Genomic DNA, 23571 nt, shown 5'->3' with positions numbered 1-23571 from the left:
GGCTTGTTATTATTTTTTATAAGCACCTAAAATAGCCTTGGATATTCCATACTTCATTCTAGATCTGAAATAAGTATCAGCAAACTCCACTTTTTCAGGTAATTCTGCACTTTAGAGAGTGGAAAAAATACAGTTAATTTATTTTGTTTTCCCCAATAATGTTGAATCTTCTGAACAGGACAACTTTGCTTATAAAAAGGAGGGATTGTAAATCACCTTTAACAGAGAATTTTTCTTTATTGTCAAGAAACCTTTCAGATGCTTTTTAAAAAATTGGTAATGAAATTAGATACATAATGATTTTATAATTTGTATGAATACCAGGAAAGTTATTATGCATGAAGATTGAACATCTGTTAAAGTGATCCCAAACTAAAATTCTTACCATCAGGATTCCAGCCTCTACATTAAATTATTTAGAAAATAATTATTGCTGCAGTTTTTGCACATAACAAATTCCATGCCCCAATCTGAAATTGTCAAAATGTTTTTAATTTGGGAAGATGAGAGGAAACTCTATGTATAAAAAGAGCAGTCAGCTATGAAAATTCTCAAATCAGATGAATTTGAATGTTCCTTAATGGTATATTCATGCCTTAACACGTCAAAAATTTGACCTTTTTTATTAAGCAATATTAATAGTGGCAACACACTGATAACCTTTTTTTTTTTTTTTTGGTACAGGTGAACAAACATTTCATTACATTTCATAGGAATGCAATGAACAGAAGCAAATATTCTGCAGAGTGCAAATTCAATTGAAGTAGTTTCAGGATTTTATATAAATACAGAAATACAAAGAGGAACTGAAGTACTAAACCCATGTTACCATGGACAGGCTATCTCATTTCTGGAACTGTAATTTGTAGCTGCTGGATTTCCCTCAGCAGAACCCATGGACTGAGGAGGGGGAGGTTGAATCCTGACAATCAGAACTTCACTGGGCCTTACTTACCAGAACAGCACTTATTTATTTTTCATCCAATATAAATCACATTTAGAGTAAAACAGGCCATTCAACATTTGCTGACTCTAAGAAAGGGTTCCAAAGTTAAATTGGAAAACAGGGTTTAAAAAAAATACGGCCTTTTCTTGACACAATCATAATGGGACTGTTCATAAAACATCTCATCTGATGTACAGTGGTCGTTACCAAAAAGTTTGCACTTGTCAACAACTAGCAAAATGTAGTTATCAGACATTTATGCTATTTATACCTTCCAAAAAGAAAGCTTTGGTATGTGTTTGCAAACTTCTTGTTTTTAAGTGTGGCCATTATATAAGTATTTTTTATTTACTTCATTTTTATATGAATTTGCATGCAATCAGGGATCCTGGGAGTAGAAAGATACTTCAGAAAAAAATTCTCAGAGCGAAGGGAAATGCTGAATGATCCCATGACAAACATGCTTTTCTTGTACAGTAAAATAACATTTTTACCTGAAAGCACAGTAAAATAGCTGATCGCTATTTGCCTATCTTCAGTGTCACAGTAAAATATTTTAATCCCTTTAAAACTCACACCTGATTTTCAAGTATTTTTCAAACTCTGCTTGAGATACAGAGGAATGTAATCCTGTATGAGTGAGCACAGTCAAAACTCTGCTGTGTTGTCTGGATGGTTTTTCTGTGGATGGGGTTCCAGTACATTCACAAAACACACTGTACATTTCTGATGTGAAATGCTTAGACTGAGGATAATACAGAGTTTGGAATATATTCCAGACAAGTGGCTCTTTCTTTTTCCTAAGTGTGTGCATCATGTAAACCAGTCCCATCAGTTTATATTCACTTGAACAGATTAACTTTAAAACTGGCAGAAAGGGCTGTTTTCAAAGGACAATTTTTTCACTAGGCTAAGTAGCACTGGTTCAAAGTTCCCAACAGAACCTTTAAAAATGAATTTTTAAAGTTTTAGGTTATATGAGGTCAGAATAGGCAAGAAAAGTCACGAGATGGTATTATTTCAAGATAATAATCTTATTTTAAGATATGAAAATACTGAAACAATCATGCCTGTATAAGAAATAATTATACCATAATTCATAAGTGCATAATTTATCAAAACAATAGAGCAGTCATGGTTAGATGCAACCTAACACTCCTGTATAAGATATAACTACATACTGTACAATTGCTCCTTTTTAATAATTATTTTTTACATTTAGTCCTCATCCAAATTAAGCTGAGTACTTCTATGTATGAATGGCTTTAGGAAATAAACACAACTCACAACAGGGCTTTATTACTGCTACTGCACCACCATGGCATGCAAGTAACTATGTAGTCAACTATAAACAGTAAAATGTCATCATCTTTCTGAAATAAAAAGAACATAAAAAATACAGATATAGTAGTAAACATCAATTATCTTTTTTTATATCTTTCATATTTACCAAAAGTCTATCATTACATGAGACATTTATACCTCTGTATCACTCTCCTGTACTAGGATGGTGGCAAATTTGGAGTTGAGAAACTATACTTTCGACAAGCTTGTACAAAACTACTGGTTTCATATTACACTCTGTCAGTGTGCAATGCATAAATGAGAATATGACACATCTGCTACCTGCCCTTAGCATTCTCTTACTCTTTTTTATGTTTATGAATTTTGAGTAAATAAAAAGACTGAGGGCCATTAAAGCTGGTTGCCCGGTTATCTGTTGTGGTTACTGAGCCCCCAAAAGACTGAAGTCCTTCACAAAGGAAATTCTTTCATCTGCTTTTCTGTTGAGTACTGATTGTGTAAGGTTCCATCCTGTTGTGGGATTTGACAGCTAATGTTGGAAGCAAGATGAATTTTTAAACATTCATTTATTTATATAGGGTAATTCCTTAACAGGTGCTAAAGTGACAATGAGATGAAATTCTGCAATTGTGAGGAAAAAAAAATATCCCCACTTTATTATAAAAACAAAAGCAAGAGCCAAAGTGCTGACTGGGATTAATCTCTTCTGCTTACAGGTCAGGACAATATATAGATACTACAAATTCCAATATTGAAATGGGAGCAGGTTGAATAACAGCATTTTCAACTCTCCTTAGATTTGCAGTCTTGGAGACTCTCTTGGGAAAAATATTGTAAAGCAGCTTTTCCATGCTCAATTAATTTTGCTGATCATTTAGCTGGCATGGAGGACCCTCTTTGTAAAATATCCCTAATTCAGGACAAACTCTGAGGTACAGAAAAGAAAGCCCACCCATCACTCTTCTGCAGCCCAAATTATGTTTATGAGGGTTTTTTTCAATGTAAAGAAAAATCATTAAATGCTTAAGTCATAGTATTTAATAGAATTATCTTTGAAATATTACATGTGGTGTTCTTGGGATACACCTTTGCTAAATTCAAAAGCTGCCTACCTCTTATGGACAATGATTAAAAAAACCACTTAAATCCAAATGATTCTCTTTAGTTCCTGCTTGCTGCAAAGAAATCTTAATGCCAATTACAAGGAAAGAACTGTACAATTCCCAATGTTACATTAAGCTATACAAAGATTTCCTTTAGCTTCTTGGAATTAGCTCAGTTTCCAATTATACAATTTGTTTCTTCATTACAAAAAAAAAATGTGAAGTTTCTCCTAGTCCTGTCCAAGGATTTTCCCTGCTCTGATATGTTCAGGATTGAGAATACTCGGTATTTTATTTTGCATTTTGTTGATACCAGGATCCATTCTTTATTAAAGCTCATCAAGCATGCTCATACCTACCAGAAGTTAGTTCTGCTTTGGGGCATGGCAGGCTGTGTGACTATAACAGAGCACAGTACCTCATGTATTCATCCATAGATTTGCCTCCATAAAAACTGAGGCTGTAGTATAGCTTTCAATGGAAGCCATTTAAAAAGAAAACATTACAGAATATACAATTGTAGTTTTTGACTCTCAGACACAAGTTCCTTGACGTGTTGAAAGGTGATGTTTTCGATTTCTGACTCCTGAACTCTTATCTTTACAGTCCGCAGGCTTCTGTTGTGAAATGTCTATCAGAGCACTTGCAATTGCAAGACCTGTAAGAGAAATAAAAGAAAAACAAAATTTAATGCTCAGCTTTCCTGAGAAGAATTCCAGAGCAGCGTGATGGTTTCTTTCAAGGCAAGTTTATGTACTTTCCCTGAAGTGATCAGTTTCATTTCAAAGTCAGAAAACATGTTCTCACTTTCTTAAATGCTACTTGGTAATAGTGAAGAGACAGGGGAAGGAAAAAAATGCAGTTAAAACACCAGACTGGAAATAAGGAGAACTGAGTACCATTTGTGTCTCTTATTGAATTGCTGTGTGATCTTAGCATGACCTCTCTTTATGACCATTTTCCTGGTTATGTGGACCAGAAGCTTTCCAACATGAATTTTCTCATATTAAATGTATGTGCATTGCATTTAGAAATGGATAAAATCATCAAATCAGAAAATAAGAGAGAAACAGAAACTGCATCTAGGATAACATTGTATCCCTGAATATTTGCCTTTACAAAAAATATATGTGCCTCTTTAATTGGGGAATATCCAGCAGTTAATATTTACCACAAAAAGATATGAAAATATCTTTCTAGAAAGCACAGATCTGTAAACAAATAGTGAACCATGATGTCTAAATGTTTTCAACTCACCAAAACACTTCTGGTTTGGATTCTGGTTAATTTGTTGATATTTCGTGACCTGTTCTAATCTTAACAGGGTATTGCCAAGGGCATAGACCAGCATGCTTAGGAACCATAGAAACACAGAATATCCTGAGTTGGAAAGGACCCACAAGGATGATCAAGTCCTGCTTCTGGCCCTGAACAGGACAGTATCAAGAATCCCACCATGTGCATTGTTCACATCCCTCTTGAACTCTGTCAGTGCTGTGACCACTGCCCTTGGGAGCCTGTCCCAGTGCCAACCACCCTCTAGATGAAGTATTTCTTCCTAATATCCAACCCAAAGCTCTCCTGACACAACTTCAGGCTGTTCCCTCGGGTTCTGTCACTGATCACCACAGAGCAGAAATCAGAGTCTGACCCTGTTCTTTCCCTCATGAGGAATCTGGAACTGCACTGAGGTCTCCCCTCAGTCTCCTCTTCTCCAGGCTGAACAGATCAAGTGACCTTACCCATTCCTCATTCAGCTTCCCTTCTAGACCTAAGAAGTTAATATCTTAAGAATTTAATCTTCCATTTCCTTGTAACTGCATCCTTTTTAGAAATTAGTAACTTCTAAAATGCTGTGATTAACCACACAATAAAGGGTAGTCCTGGCTTTTAAATTCACACAGGTGATATTGCAATCAAATGGATTAGCAGTATTCACATCATTTATATTTTCTACTGCAAACAAATCACAAAAACTCCATCTCCATAGACCCAAAATGTAGATAAGGATGGTGCTGGTTCTCCATGAGGCCCAAAACTTTTCATTCTCCAGCCAATAACACCACCACTGTCCAAGGCAACCTTTGAAAACACTTCTCACCATGTTTAACAAGCAGTATCTATTCCTTACCTCAAGCCAATATCAAACTCAATTTATCTATTACACAGATTCCAATTTTGCAATACTTTTCATGCAATCTCTCATTACAGCTCTTATCTACTAAGAAACTGCAAAAATTGTTTTTCATGAACAAGTCTTGCTACATGTCTACTTTGATAATATAAGATATATGATCAGATTTAGTTCAGGTTTCCAGTATCCTAAAAAATCTATGCTATTGCACACTGGTAACATCACCTTTCCTAAGTCACAAAAAAGTTGCAAGAATTGATAAATGTGCATCCAGATTTTAAAAATGCACGATCCTGTAAACCGCTAAGTACAATTATCATTGATACATTTCAGGATTAGTAAGAGCCCAGATTAATCAAGTTGGTTTTTTTTACATACACAAATATTTCGTGCCATGAGCCAGTGATGCTTAAAATTGGACTCTGACAAATTAAATTGTTGAAATCTTTGAGGCACCTTTAAAGTTTAAGCAGTATACTTAGGTATTAGCAAATTCAGGGATAAAAACTAAGTAACATTTTGATGACTGCTTACATGTCATCCCATCTTCAACAGCTAGGCTTAGGGACTATGCTAAACAGAAGGAGTATTATTAGTAAACAGACTTTTTAATTTAATAAGCTATTTTAAAATATATTTGGATGCATTAAGCTAACCTCACTTAATATAAAAACTAACAAAAAGGAATCCTTAGGTCTAACACTGCATACTGGGATGTACTGGCATGTTGATAGAATTCCATTAAAATCAGGTCGCTACAGAAGATCATTTTTCAAAATGTCACACAAATCATCTGATGAAATTCATTTATTATGTTCTCTACGCCCAGCATAGTTCCTTGTTATCAAGGCAATACAATTAACTGGTGGAACAATTCATTATTTCAGACTGGCAGTCTAAAGGAATTTCATTTACCAAGTCAAGCTTGCGCACAGACACTTTGAGCAAGGAGAATTTACATCAAAATAAAACAGAAGAAAATGCTGTGGCTTAAATATTCATTAAAAAAAACCCCACCAAAACCAAAACATTCCCTTGATGTTACAGGTTTTTAATCTAAATAATAAATGTGAATACATTTACAGTCATTGAAGTTGGAACTGTAAATTGTACAGTGCTCGAGATGTGTTACCTCAACTCCTAAGTTATTGCATTTACCCTCCTTCTCCGAATGCTGCTGTTTAAGTATCCTCCCTGACACCCAAACTGGTATTTTCCAAATCAGTACATGCTCTCTGGTTGCTTTTAACTCTTGAGCAATATGGCAGAAAGGAACAGTGGAATCAGTAAGGATCCCACATGGAGACTCAATGGGTCACCTCTAATTTCTCCAAATTCAATCTTAGTTACAGAACTGGCCCTATTTTTAAATTTAGTTTGTTTTTCTACAAAATGTTATAGAAATAACCTGACCTAGTTCTATGCAGCTCAAACAACCTCTAGCTGGTCTTAAGGATTTGCATGTACAAGTCATTAAGAAGTAAGCCCAGACAAATTTTAAGTGGAAAGTATATTTTTGTAAAAGATAATTGCATCCACAATGAGGAAAACACCAGAGGAAGCAATATGAACTTGGTTATCTTTAGCAGAACTATTGTCTTTCCTAATGGAAGTTAAATGGTAACAGTTTATTCTCAGGAACTCTCTAATCATAAAATTACTGGGGTGTGAACTTTTTCCTTTTTTTTTTTTTTTTGACAATAGTGAAAAACTATTAATAGGTAGAGGGATAAAATACAGCAAATCAAATGAGATTACCTTGAAAAGCGCATTCACAGTTTATATACAAACAGCCCTTTAATCCTGCATTCAAACAAGAGCATCTGAAAAAGTCATTCATTCTGAGATGCTCTCCTCCCAGTCTCTGTAAAAACAGGCAGTACTATATATTTTAATTTTGCAGCAAAACAGCTTCATTAGGCGTGAAAGGTTAATTGCAGGTTTAAGTGCAGTTCGGGGAACAGTGCACGGGTCTGTGGTGAATAGCACAGCCTGCTACAGGAAAGCTGAGTGCTATAAACTGTTTGCCCTGCTGAAATGTTTTACTACCTCATTTACTAACTGTCTTCTTTTACTGCTTGTATTTGTAGTTCTTCTAAACCTTTAATAGCTACAGTTTTATTTCACTGTAATCAGATTTAAATGGAAATACCCATGCTGGGATGTTTAAACATTTTTCCTCTGATTGTATACAACTACACTTGAACTGATGTAAGGCTACGCTATCTCTAAAAGTAGAAAAAAACCCCTACATCGAAAAAATTAGTCTTACATAATGGTTTGCATATTTAAAACCTTTTTTACCTCCTCTATTGTTCATTTTAATGAGAAATGCATGGAATTCTTACTATCTCTTTTGTTAAAAGTAAGGGAACAAAGAATGACCTCAGATTAGGCAGGTAACTGGAAATGTTTCCTTTCAATTTGAATATGCATTATTCAGACATAACATTTGGATAGATGTCTTCATTTGATTAAATTTCTACACGTCATTGTTATGCAGAATCAGAACATTCAGAAACCTGCAGACAATAAAATAACTACGAGTCAGGTAGATCACTTAGATTTGTTTGACATTTCAACCAAAATTATAGTCATTGTTTAAGGTGACTTTAAGCAACGAAAATAAAATGCCAGCTGCCATACAGAGAGACTTAAACAGAAAAGACTGGGTAAACACTACATTATTAAAGTCACAGCTTCACCCTTCAGTGCCCACAAGGCTTTGTGCTCCTTCCATCTGTTAATTCTTTAAAGAGTGGCATTACTGCACATGCTCACCCCATTCTGGACAGAATCCTTTTCTCATAAAGGATCTCTTACTCAAAATATTGCCATTGTGGAAGACTTATTGCCCATGGAAGTCTGTAGAAATGGATCAGAGCTGTTTGAAGATGCACTAAGTGATGAGACTGTGGTGCCTCATGAAAGTCACCATAGCACACAGTGAAGCCAATGGAGGCAATTTCATGTTCATCAATAAAACTGTCAGTTATAATGTAGGGAATTTTAATGAATACTGACATTTATCAATATTTCAAGTCTATAAAAATACTGTTTGGAAAGTACACAATGTATATCATATGTGACTTAATGGTATATGCATATGTATGTATATATATATACACACACACACACATCAAAATTATGTAATAATGTAACAGAGATATGCCATTATGTAACAATTTTATATATATATATACACAGACACAGATCATATACAATCCCTCCACTTAATAATGAAGTTTTGTATTACCTACTTCTTAATTTGAAGAAGCACATGACATTGACCATCATGTTTATGGAATACACACATTTATTCTTCATAGAAAAAGAAATGTTCATTATAATGTCTGTAATAGTGGGGGAGCATAGCATTCTAGAAGCAGCATAACATTCTAGAAGATTGTTACTAGGCATTTTTTCTGAGTGCCCATGGAAGAAATTCTCTTACTTTCTATGAGATACTGTGCTAGAAATAATCATATTCAATTTAGTTGTTTAGCAATAGCTTCACGATTTTCTGGTTGTTCCTGTGTTCTCAACCAAACTACCTCCAAGCAGACCAACTCAGGCTTCATTTCCATGACTGAAAAGGCCAGCCTGTTCTTTGTGCTGCACACTCCTCTGCTATGGATCAAGTCATGCTGGGAGATATCCAAAAGGCACATAGAACCAGAACCAAATTTGGTATTTAAAACATCATGCACAGAGCCCCCTCCTAAGCAAGTACAAACCTGATACACAAGTACTTTCCAGGAGAAAAACTAAGAGTCATCTGAAGTTCAAGACTGTATATGGCTAGAAGAACACAACAGATCTAAGTTCATTTCAAAGTCAGAAAATAGTCCAATCCTTCATGTGTATCTGAGTTTCCTGATCTGGCAGGTGTGCCTAGACAGTATCCAGAGATCGCAGACTTAGTCACAGAGAAAAATAATCATAAGCATCTGCCAAGAACAATAAGTGTCTTCATAGCCTGTCATACTGAATGTTTTTTTTATTTGAATTAGATTATTTTTAAAAGGACAAGCTGACAGCACCTCAAATTCACAGTCTTTTTATGGGCTTCTCTTCCTGTTTGGTGCATGAATGTGTATTTTAAGTTGACACCGTTCTTACTTTCGGAAAGATATATTAAACAAACTAAACTAACTAGGAAATTACTTTGGGCAAGTAACCCCATCATTTTTTTTTCAGTGATAATTTTTGCAAGATGGGAAGACAGCCAAGAGGCCAGGAGGTATGTTTTCCTTTTCTTTTGCATATAACTTAATTAAATAAGTAAAATATGAGACAGAGCTTAAACCATAACAATAACAAACTAAATAATGATAGTTTGGAATTAAATAGCCACACACTAGTAGAGAGAAGATGTCATGCTCCTTTTTATTACACCTTTGCTATTTAGTAATAAGGGCTATCTATAAGGGACTAAGAAATTCTTATTCCCAGAATAGACTTATAAATTACCTGCTGTCAGTTTGTGGGAAATGCAGACTATACAATAAAGGCTCTTAGAAGAAATGTTCATCCTTTCCCAAATTTTCTCATTGTGAAAAGGAAATGGCCCTACATATTTGTGTGAAATATTTGTATTCCACGGGGCCAGTAGGGATTTTTTTTCTTCTTTTTTTTTTTTTTTTTTTTTAATGCAGTCAGGCAGTTTTCCTTCCCTTTCAGAGTGAGATATCTGTAGTTTGGTCTGAAATCCAGGTCTGTACAACATCTGGTGCCTTTCAGCAATCCAGCCTGCCAGTGACTGAGAGCCAGCATGGCCTCTCTGGATATGGACAAAGGGAAGGTGACAATGCCCTCTGGGATGCTTCAAAAGGGGTCCTGGTGAAGTGGACCCAGTGGGGAGCTGGAGATTCTACAGCAATGGAATGGGGCAATCTAACATTGATTCACTGGAGCTTTATTCTCCCACCCTCTTTTCTCAACTCAAGCCCTCCTGGAACATAAGAACCATGGGACCATTCAATTGTTTAGGTTGGAAAAGACCCTTATGATTATGGGGGTCCAACCATTAACACTGCAAAGTCCACCAATAAAACATGTCCCTGAGTGCCACATTCACACATCTTTTAAACACCTCCAGCAATGGTGACTTCACCACTTCCCTGGGCAGCCTGTTCCAGAGCCTGACAACCCTTTTGGTGAAGAAGTTTTTCCTAATAGCCAATCTAAACCTCCCCTGGTGCAACCTGAGGTCAAATCTCCTTGTCACATTGTTTGTAAGAGAATGATAATAAAACCACCAAAAATTGGAATAATCTACTTAGAATATGTGCAAATCTCATGCAGATTAATTCCTTGCTGCTCTGCCACTGTATATTACACATCATGCATTAAAATGCAAGTAATTACACATTTTTCTACAATGGACAGTAATATTTGAAACATTTGGATTACATTTTCAGTTTGATTACATCTCACTTCCATTGAATCATTTATCCACATGCTATGAAAAACATCTCTATTCTTGTGATGTTGTGCAGCCGTTTAATTTGTTTTCAAGAAAATCACTATAAACTAATTTGCTACTCTGCAAGAATTTGGTGAGATGCATTAATCATGCCAGAATCTAATTTGGTCTTGTAAACCTATTTCTGCAGAAGAGAAAAAGTCTACTCAGAGTATTGAAGAAGCTCTATTTTCACTTACTTTTAGGAATACCTGGTTTAACACAAACAAAATCATAACTGGTTTTTTTAGAAGTCAGTATCACAGTTATGGCCCAGGTGGGGTTAGTTTATGAACCCCTCCATAGTAATTAGACCTGTCTGGATTGCAAAAGTCTCCAAGTCCTCTCCAGCCTGGCACACTCGAGGTTGCCTGTACAGCAGCATTGTCTTCAGCAAACTCTTTACACTTGGCCCATGGATGCAAATCAGAGCAAAATGAAGATATGAAAGCTGTAAAAAATTGTGAGCTTGAGTTACAACATTTTGAAAGCTCTTTACCCAAACCCATTCATGCAATTGGATGCTTTAACCACTGTCATGAAAGTTAAAGCCTTACTATACATCATGAGAGGGATGAAGACCTGTGGGACAGAGATTTATCATCCATATAAACAGAGTGTGATTGGCCATTATTACAGGGCTGAATTATATTTCATGCAATTCAGTAATCAGAATATCTCTGTGTGTGTGTGTGTGAATATCTGTGTGTGAGCATCTGGGAAACAGAGCAGGTTGGAACACAACTGAGCAATCAGGAGAACACTCAGAAGGAGAAAAAGCAGCAGTAGTCACTGGGGTTTGCTTCCCTCCAGAGGGGCCCTTCTGGCAGGGGGTGATTTAAAGCAGATCTCTTTCTGTCTGTAGAGGAAATCTGGGGTGATAAACCTCGCCAGGTGAAATTCAGTTTTTATGAATACCTCCCTAATGTTCCATCTGGGTGATAACACACACTGTCAGATTTGCAGCTTTACTACTCTCCTCCTCAAGACAAAACACACCACCTTAAAGACAATAGGTTTAAGGGCCCAAAAGGGGCCAATTCTGCCCACGCTGGAGATAAAACAATACTACATACATTACCATTTACTTTTAAGGAAGAAGATTAGAACAATAATACTCCAAGATCCTTCTTCTCTCTCTTGCACCCTTTATGTTGCAGGTGCCAGGCTCTTTTTCCCTTGTCAAAAATTTTATTTAAACCAGAAAGTACTGAATATATTCATGCAAAGAAATTATTGTAGCTCACCAGAAATTCAATAGGATTACAGCTTAATCAGCAGTAGGCATGATATCTGCAGTGTTTTTCCATAGAGAATTCTCATTTTAAAGTTTTGCTTTTGAAGGTTTATGAAGTACTGGGCTTGTTTTCCATTTCCAATATGCTGGTGCAACACATCATCACTCTAACCACTGCTTTGATACAAATTTGTTTCTGCCCAAATAGCAATGACAGTTTTTCAGTATTCTGCTGATGTTCAATTAGACATTTAGAACATCTCCAGCTACATAGCCAGGAGTCACTCTGACAAAACAAATGATCTTGGGAGGGAAACACTGAATTAAGTCTATGGGACAGAAAGTGTGCTGAGAATTTTGAACCATATTTTGAATATCACCAAAGTGACAACTTCAGGGTCCTCAGGATCTGTAACAAGGTTATTTGTAGTTTCAGTAATATTAATGTTTGAGAACAATGAAAAAGAAAATAAAAAGAAAAAAAAAGAAAGATAAACTCACAAATGCCCTGCTGTCAGTATTAGGGTGGTTCCATTAGCAAATCTAACATCAGCATACAAAGAAAATTGATTTTTGGTAAAAGACTGAAAAGCTCACACCATAAAATAAAGATTTTAACCCCCAAACATTTTGTACAAATAGCCCTACCACAATTATGGTCTGCACTGAAAGAAAATAATTCTGTAAGGGATTCCAGTATAGACAAGTAAGCTACACAGCTACTCATTTATTCTTTACTGAGTCTCCTATTTTACATTGAAAATACCATGTTCTGACTATAACAGGCAAAATTACACACTTAGACCTGTCAAATTGTATGGAAATAGGTTTCCATTTTAAACACTTCATTACATACACTTACTTGGTCCTGAGCAGTCAATATAGATAAATATCAGTAAAATGATAGTAGAAGAGCACTGTTTCTGCTTGTGTGACACATTCAGATACAGCAAATGCCTGAAACTGAGAGATAGTAATACAATGGCTGCATATCACTGTAAATTATTATATTATGTGTCCTAGGCATGTGTCCTAGTTTGGAGAGGAAGCACTGGAAAACTGATAGTCCACAGTCACAGCTTGCCATCTACCTCTATGAGTATTCCTAATCCAACAAGGAGCACTCATTGTCTCATTCACCCATTAAATCAAGAAAATTTTTGATAAAAATGAACACACAACACCAAGACCCCCTAATTCTTGCAAAAAAAAGATTATCAAACTATAACTTTTTGCCATTTGAAACATTTCTCTAGATGCCTGTGGAAAAAATGAGAAAGATTCTGCTGGCGAACCAAATTCAGATTCCACAATTCTCCTGTTAGGATCAACATCCTTCAGAAATGCAGGAGCTATGGAATATTCCTCTTGGGATCTCATTTGGCATAAATCTCACACCTGATTTGCACACCTGTTTTTAACACAACAAAATAAGATCTCTAACTCATGGCCTATTGAACAGGGCTTGCTACTAAATGGATGTGGAAATAAAAAGACAGAAACCAAGTGAAAGATACAGTCAAGATAATCTCACAAAGTCCACTTTTCAACAATGTCAGCTCCCTGAAGATGCACTCAATGAAAATAAACTTTCTGACACTAAAGAGTTACTGCAGCAGCCCATTCTCATCAATATTCATGTGAGCAACAATTGATGAAATGGAACCATGGGCAAGAAGATGTGGTAAGAGGTACATAGAGCTTGGAGTTTTCCAATGTCAGGATGGGTCTTGTAGACAACAGGCAAAATTCAGAGCAATTCTGTGCATTGTTCCCAAAATTTTCATCAGAAATAGCTGTGCTGTACAGAGCATCATGCTGTCTTTGTGTTTCCAGGATGTGATTAGAAGCTAGTTTTCATTTAAGCATTTTCAAAAAAGCTTTTACTATGTGATGAAGGAGAAACAAACCTTCAGCAGGACATTAGAACTCCCTTGCTGCAATTGTCCTAAATCTCCCATCTGTTTTTTTAAAGCAGAAATTGCACTGAGACTTCTATTTGCTATTTAACTGCTGACCTTTCTTCCCCTCTATTTTTTCTCATATGCTTTTTGATCACACGTGAAAAACTTAGTTTTGGTTCTCTTATTTCCTGATTTTCTATACTTCAATTAGACTTTAATGGCTATATATACAGTTATAATGATCCAAGAGTGTTTTGAATGAAATCTGTTTTGTATTTCCCAGCTTCTGAGAGCTGCCACAATTTGAGAAACTTTCTTCTGTAGCCCCTGAAGTGCCTTCTATAACATAATAACATCATAAACCATGGATCTGCTCTCCCTTTGCTGTGCAATACAGCATTCTGTTTCCTACAGTCTGCTGCAGTATGATTTGCCACTATAAATAATTATCCTAAGTTCTAAAGATGTAATATAAAACTATAAAGCAATACCATTAGACACCATACACTCGAGACTCTGAAGAAGCCATAAGAAAACATTGATTTTCATAAAGAATAGGAAAAAAGGTGACAGTGAAAAATCATGGTTTATGCTTAGGATTAGTTCATTAAAAGCTTGCTGCAATTTTGGGTGCAAAGAATGAAAATAGCAGCTAATCAGTGGCAAACTAGCTTTTTGCTAAAAGGTGGGACTCCACAGTTTATGACTCTGTCTTAAAAGGTGAGAAGAAAAGAAAAACTCCTGTGGTGGGAATGGGACTTGAAAATGTGTGAAGTTCAGAATTATAAGGTATTATCCCCCAAAAGGGGAAGAGCCAGACTCAAGAGGGATTCATATAAATCCCTGTAAGGTTGTGTCCAGATGTGTGACCCTTTGAGTTAATTTTTGTTTTGTTCTGTCTCGTCTGGACAATATAACAAGAGGCATATATAGGATTTCTGGCCTTTTCCCACATTACTTTCCAATGCCTTCCTTCCAAAAAGCCCTTCATTTTCATTCTTATTTTTGCTGCTTTTTTTTTTCCTGTTGAGCTTCAGCACCATTTAACTGCCTTTACAAAGTATTCAGTATATAGACTTCCAATAATCAGGGATTTTCTTTGTGAATCTGATGTTAGCAACTAAGACTACTCTAATTCCTTTCTACTTTCTTTCATCTCTTTGCCTTGTACTGGTGTAAGAAGGTGGTACAGTAGTTTAAAAAGTCGCAAACATCCTCAAAATCATTTATATTACTTTTCCCTCTCATGACTTCTCATTTTAGTGGGCAATTCTTTTCTAAGATACACACACTCATTATTTGCAAAGAGAGATAAAAATAGATGTTCACATTTGAACTTTGACCAAATTATTTCTGTAAGACCCATGAAACAAATTGTGAACAATCTAAATGCAGCCAGCCTTATTTCATTATTTGAGTCCCACTTGTGTTTCAAGAAGAATATTTACATCCAGGATTTTAAAAACTTTGTGCTAACTAGTGCACATTTCTCATGCAACTTTTCTGTCTAACAGTGCTTTCTCTACTCACACTGCAAAAGGGAAAAAAAATGTGTTTTCCTCACTGGGGTGGCCTCAAGGATACAGCTATCCTTTGTGCCAGTGTAAGCTGTGCATGGAGCTGCTAAATATGCACAGAGGCTGAGGCAGTGGGGTTTAAATCCTCTCCAGATCCACTGGGATGGGTTTCAAGGGGAGGGAAGTAGGGCCAGGAGCCTCTTGCAAGAGCAAACAGCCTCCAGAGTGAGGTATGTAATTTCTGAGACTGTTTAGAGATCTAAAGATTGATAGGAGAAATCTGAGCCCCAAAATTCATGGTCTGACTTAAACAAGTTGAATTTTCGCACTTTTTTTTTCTCCCCCCAAACTTTAGCTCTTTCAAGTCCTATTTTAGAGCTTTCATTTACAAAATCAATGTTTACTGACCTTTTCATAGTGGTTTAAAAATGAAGACAAGATATGTGTCCAGGGAAGAGAAACTGTATTAAAATATCGAGCTTGTTATCTCCAAAGTGCTACACACAAATTAACTAATACATGCTAATAGAGTAATTAGATATTTTGCCTAGGTTTAGTGTTTCCTAAAGCCACCATTGAATGAGAGTTGGGGTGGCATCACACCATAGCCAACAGCTCTCCTTGAAACATAATGTGCTTAATCTTTGTGTATTTCTGTCTGAAAATAATGTAAGTCTATTTAGAGAGCTGACAGGATTTGCAAAAACACATTTTGAAATCAAGGCATGTTTTGAATTATTGAAATACTGCAATATAGACAAAACCAGAATGGGTTGTTGTTGGCTAGCTGGGATGAGGATGGAGCTACAGACATTTCACCTGGAATGACCCCTGTGTTCTGCACAAACATCACAGGCAATGACCCCTCACAGCTTCTTCTCAGGAGCAAACAGAACAGAAAATACTTGAAAGTGTTAGAGGGAAGGGCCATCTCCTTCCCAGGGCTGTCCACAGGCTCCCTCCTCTTTGTGGAAAACCATAAGAGACCAAACAGGCTTCACCTGCGGCTTTCCAGAGGATCCCACTCCATGGACACTTGACTTGTATGTCCAGGCTAGATTAGGTACATGTTTGTACACCTCTCAGTGCAATGAATTCCCAGACACAGTGAGGACTCTAAAACCTTGAGAAGAGAATGATAAAAAACCCAGTCATAAATAGAAATCAAACTGGTACCACCACAGGTACCCATGGAGCTTTGGAACAGCAACAAGAAATCTGGCACAGTATCACTGGCATGATGTATTCTGAACCAGATTGGAAAGAGCAACCTGGAAAAAAACCAGTATGATTATAATGAATGAGCCTTTATTCCACATATGAAAGTGCTTCTGATGCTGACAAAAGGAGGAACAATATTTATCATTCTAGGATCTAAGGGGACAAAACAACAATATTAAATCATGAAAGGCTTTGCTTGTGAATTGGCATTGTTTTCTGTCCCTTGTGTTACCAGAATGATAAATGCTTTCCTTTGTGTAGGAAAGAAAGGATACTGCATGTTGTTTATACATATATTTATGGCATATTTTTTGAGATTGTTAGATTCTCATTAATAAAAATATTTATATTCAAGGTGCTAATAAACATTGGGGGGTGAGGGTAGTGGTTTCCTCATCTGCAGTTTTATTTGAGACTCTCCTAGATGATATTTTAGTTTCTAGGACAGATGTAACAAGATTCAGTTATCACAGCTCTTAGGATAACTGGTGGGAATATTCCAGAAGCACAATGTGATCAAAGTGGATGGAAAAGCAATACCCAAATGACTAAAGGCAAAAGTGTGCCAGTCCCAGAATTACAGAAAGAGATGATATGTATGAGACATACTAAACACTTGCATTTGAATTTTTAATATAGAAAATAAATGTCACAGCATTTTCATGAAGAATCTATTAGTCTTGAATGCAGCTCATCTGCTACTCATTGCTATGGCTTATGCCTTGTACTTTTTATCCATCTTTAACTCCTGCTGAACACTCAAGCAATTGCAACCTCTGACAGGAGGTTATTGATTTTTTCATATTATCATATTTTTCTTCCATTTTATATTTTCAAAGGCTAGCACAGAGCATTCCAGTGAGCACATGAGAGTTAACACACTTTGTTGCCAATAATTTCAAATGCAAGCAGTATCTCCTGGTTTGCACAGTTCAGGATGAATATGGTGCATCACTGTGCCATCTAAAGTGACTCAGCTCCGAGAGCTTCAGGGCTTGGCTCTGCCTTCAGTGCACTGAGAACAGAGGGCTGAATTTTTTAGATGGTAAAAAAAAATGTAAATAAATATAAAACTAGTAATCTGGTCTGCAAAGATACATATGAGCATGACTCCAAGAAAGGATTACTTTTGAATGGTATAATTCTGTGCATGCTCTGAGTTCTGGGCAAAAGTTCCTAGAGCACAGCCAATTTTCCTGCACAGATTTCAATTGCTAGGTTAGATGCACTTCAGAATAATATTTAAAATTGCAGAGAAATGTGCTCTATGTCTGTTAGATATTACAGCAAGCATGGATAGAATGGCTCTTCAGAAGAGCATGATGGTTTTCATTTTCTTTTTGGGTGTAATTGCTGTTCCTGTTACTCAGCCACCTCCCTGAACCTCCATCAGGGACTCAGCTTCAGTGCCTTGTGCCTAATGTGTGAGCAGTGCCCCACAGAGCTCACAGCACAAACACCTCTGCACTGCACTTCAATGTCCATGGGAACAGAAACATACTCTCAGATCTCCCTCGCCCACAGACTTTGAAATTCAGCCCAAACATGCAAATTTAGTTGGACTTTTCTTTTATGCAATAATGGACTAAGCAATGAAAGTTCTGCAAATCACTACCAGCTCTCAGTTATGCTCTGCTCTGTACTTCAGAGGCTTCAGGTGAGATTTCTGACACCCTGTTCCACAGCTATCACCAAGCAGCCCTTTGTGAATGGCTACATTAATGGTGTGTAAGAAAAAACACCTACTTTACTCCTATCTAATGCAAGTAAAAAAAGACACAGCTTGATGTGAAGAACTGTCAGTGTAAAAGCTTCCCAGATCTACAGAGCAATAAGACTGCATTAATCAACTGGTTTGGATTGTTTGGGGTTTTTTTGACAGAGAGAACTGAGCTAAATTATTTTGAAAACTAATTGCAAAATTTAATTACTTGAATTAGCACAAATTTTTCAGGGAACTTTTAACACATGTGCAAAGTTTTGTGTAGAAAATGACATGTGCAGGCGTTACATTGAAAGTCAGGAAGTTCAGAGATTTTGATAGATTTCAGGTTGGATGTGTCAAAAGATAAGCCCTGATGCTGGCAGGCAGTCTCCCTTGAAAATTTAGATTCCATATACAGAGACTTCAGGTAAACCAATTTTTACTTTCACCTCTGCCTCCAAGTACTGGTCTCAAAGGACTTCATTTCAGCCAAGACCTGTCAAACCCCAAATGCTTTTCATTACTGAATTCCTTCTGTATGTTACTGAATTCCTTCTGTATGTTCTGTCAGCTGTGTTAAAATAATAAATTCACAAGCAATTGATTTTTGAAAAGGGAGAGAACCAATTGAACTCATCTCCGGATTTTGTTATTTCAGCATGCAATTTTTTTCTTTACATATTTAAAATTGTAGTTTGAAGTCTTTCTTTTCTATGCCCTTTATGGGGTTTGAAGTAGCAACAGGTTCAGAGAACTTGTAATAAAAAAAACCTTCTCAGTACAATGACTCTGAGACATCAGGGGTGTACTCCAGTCAGTACATACCCTCTCAAATCATCAATATTAATGATAATCCACTCACAAACATCCAGCACATACTAGGTGCCCTGGTGATCTTAATTGGTGCTATGAAATAATAAAATGATTTCTTACATTCTGAGGTATGTGGGGAGAAATTCAGAACATTTCTGAAATTTCTTGCAGGGGTGATTTTGTACAGTTTTTGTTGTTATCAAGGGAGGATAACACAAAAGTCATAGTGATGGATTAAGAGAGCAACAATGGTTATTTCACCTAAAAAGTTGAAAAGAGTCTTTTCAAATTGTGTGTGTGTGGAAAGGGAGCTTAGTTTGGATGAAGCATTTGCAAGAACACCTTAATGGGGGACAAGAAAGCAATTAACAATGAAAAGTCACTGATGCAAAAGATGGTCCTAGAGATTAAAATCTTATTGAAACAAATGCTTCTCCATTTGATCATAATGAATTGAGCTGAAAGATCTGCAAAACCAGTTCACTGAACACCAGAAGAAAATAATAATTTGTTACCCAATTATAGTACAAAGCTTTCTGCCCAACATGCTGCTTTACAGCATTACTTAAACAGAAATAAACTGAACAACACCATAGTAGAATTCGACATAATATTATTTGAGACTGCAATGTGATAATTAAGAAAAAAATATACAGCTATATCAATTTTTGCAGGGCTCTAAAAACACGAGAATATGCTTTATCCCAATGGAAAAAATAAAATATTCAAGGGAAGAAGAGATGAAATAGGCATAGCAGGGACAGATGAAGCAAATAGTGCAAGGAAGAAAGGGGCAGTGGTGGAGCTAAGCTGTGCATGGGGCAACAGGGGAATAATCTGAGATGAGATAAATTGCAGAGATGGAAGTGGGAAAGGTGGGGAGAGAACATTAAGAAATGATGATTGGGAGAAGTACATTACAGTGTGGGAACAGATTGCTTAAATGAGAGAAATCCATCAGATCAAGGTAGATTGGGTTTTTGTGATGGGCATGAAGATCTCGAATTCATCCCACCTGACTTTAGACACTTAGCTGAGACATCCAAATCTGGAAGGGTTCCTGTCACAATTTGAAAAATCAGCAGAGAGGCTTGTCCAAAGAGGAATCAAGACTCCAAGTGGGCTCAACTGCCCTCTGACAGAAGTGTTAAAGGATAGGAGTGATCACATTTAAAATAATATGCACAGATTACATGAAATGTTTGGATTTCATGGGACTACGTAGAAGAGATTAAAGAAGGACAAAATAAACATAAACAGCTGTCACAGGGATTGTTCTTGAATAGGTTTTTTACAGGTTTTTACATATTTTTCAATCTTGCCATTTATGGGAAAATGTGGCAGTGACAGGGTGGGCACAACAGATCAGTCAGTAGTGGTGAGGATGGCACCCACAGGGAAAAAAACCTCTTAAATTTTCATTTTCTTACCAGTTGCTTTGCCACTGGAACAAAATATGAAGTCACATGTCTGGGACAACAATGTGGGATGTACCAAAATCAAAGCAATGGCTTCAGAAAGCCTCTCCACTTCATACTCAGGGAAGTAAAAAGGATTTAATTACATTTTAGAAGTTCTAAGGAAGGAAAGATCATGTGCTAAAAAGGCTCTTTCACCCTTTCAGTAAGACAGGTCTAAAACACAAGTCTAAAGCCTGAACTCAGAAAACCTAAAGGAACTGTGATAAACAAATAATCAGAGTAGGCAAATTAACAATTCACATCTTAAACTCTGTGAAAATAAGGAATTAAGCAAGCAACGTGGAAAGACAACAAAGTTGGAGTCAGTTTGTCAGAAAAACCAATATGACAGGAAGGCACTGGAAGGAACACATAGGTGTGAGCAATTACAAAAACAAATTATCTGAAAATATGGATTTCTTCACTGTCTAGTAAATAAAGTAATTTTAGCAAATGAAACAAGCATCTAGATGAGAAAAACAAAACTGAAATCATCAAACTGTCTATGTATTTTGTGTTTGTTGGTCTGTAAAGAACCAACAAAAATCCTATCTGAAATTAAGCTGCAAATACCATATTTTTTCAGATCATGATCTACTTGAATTTCAGTAACAAAATCTTGAAGGAATTCAGTTGTGTGTTCCCACTGCAACAATGTTTTCTAATAGTCCTAGTGCTGTGCTGAAAATTAGGCCTGATGAACCTTAATAGGGACAAACCCAATGTTTGAAACTTAAGTATGAACAAAAGACAGGGTAAAATGAAGCAGAAAAATGTATTGCCTAAAACAGGTCTTCCTAGACTTAAAATGATGGAGAAAAACTTAAGTACATCAAAAGATGTAAAACAAGCAGTTGTAATTCTTGTTTAAAAGAAATAAAAATCCCTCAGGACTGCAGCCTTTCTGAGACCCTTACCTTACTGAGAGTGTTCTGCTGGGGAAAAAAGCAATGTTCTGCTCTTCTCATGCCAGGAGTGCACAAACCCTGCACAGGAACCAGACAGTGAACATATAGTCGGACACTGTGGTTCTTACTGCCTTAATGAAATTATGCTTTAGACATTTTCTGCATGACTAATCACTCTTGATTACATTCTGAAGCTTTGCAGGGAATTGTGAATTATGGATGCACAAGGTCTCCTCTTTGTGGTTCTGCTGCTTCCAGCACAGAAGGACCACTGGACTTTGGTGCACAACTTGTGCTGTCTCCACTCAGCACTGTTAGATCATTCCCAGTCTTCCCTGGGAGGGATATGAGAGATCCAGAGAGCCTCCACACTGGGCTCAGTGCCCTGTGGAGCCCTCCCCACCTTGAACAGGGAACAGGGATCTGGTGCTGTCCCAGGCTAACATCACCCCCAACCTGCCAGACCCAGCAAATTGGGTTTTCAGCACTGAAGGAATGGACAGGTCTCTGTAGATTTCCTCTCTCTCAGACTTTTCCCTCTTGATTTCCAAAATATTCCTCATACTGCTAAGCTTTTCCTAAGGTATCCACACACATGCCCACCCTCACATCAATGCACCCCCTGCACCCTTCAATTTCTACTCAGGTGTCCGGACTAGAACTTGGCAGAGACTCATCCTGTCAATAGGGAAGGGTCTATCCCTTGACAGAAACATCTAGGAACACTCTTGGAGCTTCATGTGATTTTTTTTTTTTTTCTTTTTCCATGGTCATCTTCCACAAAAATATTTGTGGAAAGAAAAGATGTGCCCACAGGTTTTAGGACACTTAACACCAGAACTGCAGAAAGGCTCCCAAACAGAGCAGGCACTGCTTCAAAGCAATTTTCCATCAGCCTTAGGGCAACTGTGCATACAACATTCTCTTTGCAAATCTCTTCCACAATCTGAGGCTAATACCTGCAGCATCTAGACCAGAGATGCATGACAAGGATGTGAAGCTCTTTATAAAACCTGACTGACGGGAAATCAATTTTACAAACAAACCCATAACCAGGGATCCATTACTGCTACAACATATAAACCAGCTCTGTGCTATTCAGCAAACACTTGCAAAGTATGTGTCAGCAGTGGGAAATCCTTTTTTCAACTCTCTGGGAATATACAGTGACACAATATCCCTGAAACTAGGAAATACTGTAAACAAACCCATAGGCTCATAACCTTAAACAGAGTTATCCACCACAGTATATTCTCCTGTGCTTTGGTCCCAGTATGGTAAAGTTTACTTTAGTCTTTTAATCTGATCATGCATACCCCAAATTGTTTAAACTATAATTATAGATATAAAGTTGTTTTGCCTTCTACAAAAAAATGTGCTTTGGGGAGACAAAAACAGAAATTAAATGCATGGAAAATAATAGAACTATTTTAATAGCACTAATTGCAAAGCGGTTTAAGAAAGCATCTTTTGATTAAATAATTGTTTTAATTACACAGTATACTTAGGTTTACCAACTATAAACACTTCAGCTTTTAGCATTAGGATAATTCCACATATACTTTTTGCTAGACTTTTTTTCAGAGCATGAATATACTAGAAATATGAATCACTGTAAAAATACATCCAAACAGAAGGAAATAAGGTGATTTCTCCACAAATAACAGACATCTATCATAATACATCATTAAAGGCTATGGCTAAATGCAAATAGTCAATTCATGAATTCCCCAGGAGAAACCTTTGTATTGGGGGAGACCAAACCTTAGGTCATTCAGAAATGATCTCTGCCCAGCTCTGAGCAGAGCTCTGCAATTTCCCTCTCATTGTAGGACTGCACCAAGGCACTTC

General features: G+C 36.7%; 1 protein-coding gene across 2 annotated transcripts in view; it reads right to left on the bottom strand.

Moving 5' to 3' along the window:
- Nucleotides 1–217: 217 nt before the first annotated feature.
- The window catches only part of ATRNL1 (attractin like 1), a 431089-nt gene continuing 407735 nt past the window's right edge, over nt 218–23571 (bottom strand). For both annotated transcript variants that reach the window (XM_084210857.1, XM_084210858.1), the window contains one exon: nt 218–4012. In XM_084210857.1, coding sequence (XP_084066983.1) covers nt 3888–4012 — 125 coding nt within the window. In that variant the 3' untranslated portion in view covers nt 218–3887. The remainder of the gene's footprint in view (nt 4013–23571) is intronic.

The sequence above is a fragment of the Fringilla coelebs genome, assembly GCF_963513975.1.
Source record: "Fringilla coelebs genome assembly, chromosome: 8".
In the NCBI taxonomy this organism is placed as follows: Eukaryota; Metazoa; Chordata; class Aves; order Passeriformes; family Fringillidae; genus Fringilla; species Fringilla coelebs.
The sequence above is the reverse complement of the archived record's forward strand: the minus strand, read 5'-3'. Positions and strand labels throughout refer to the sequence as shown.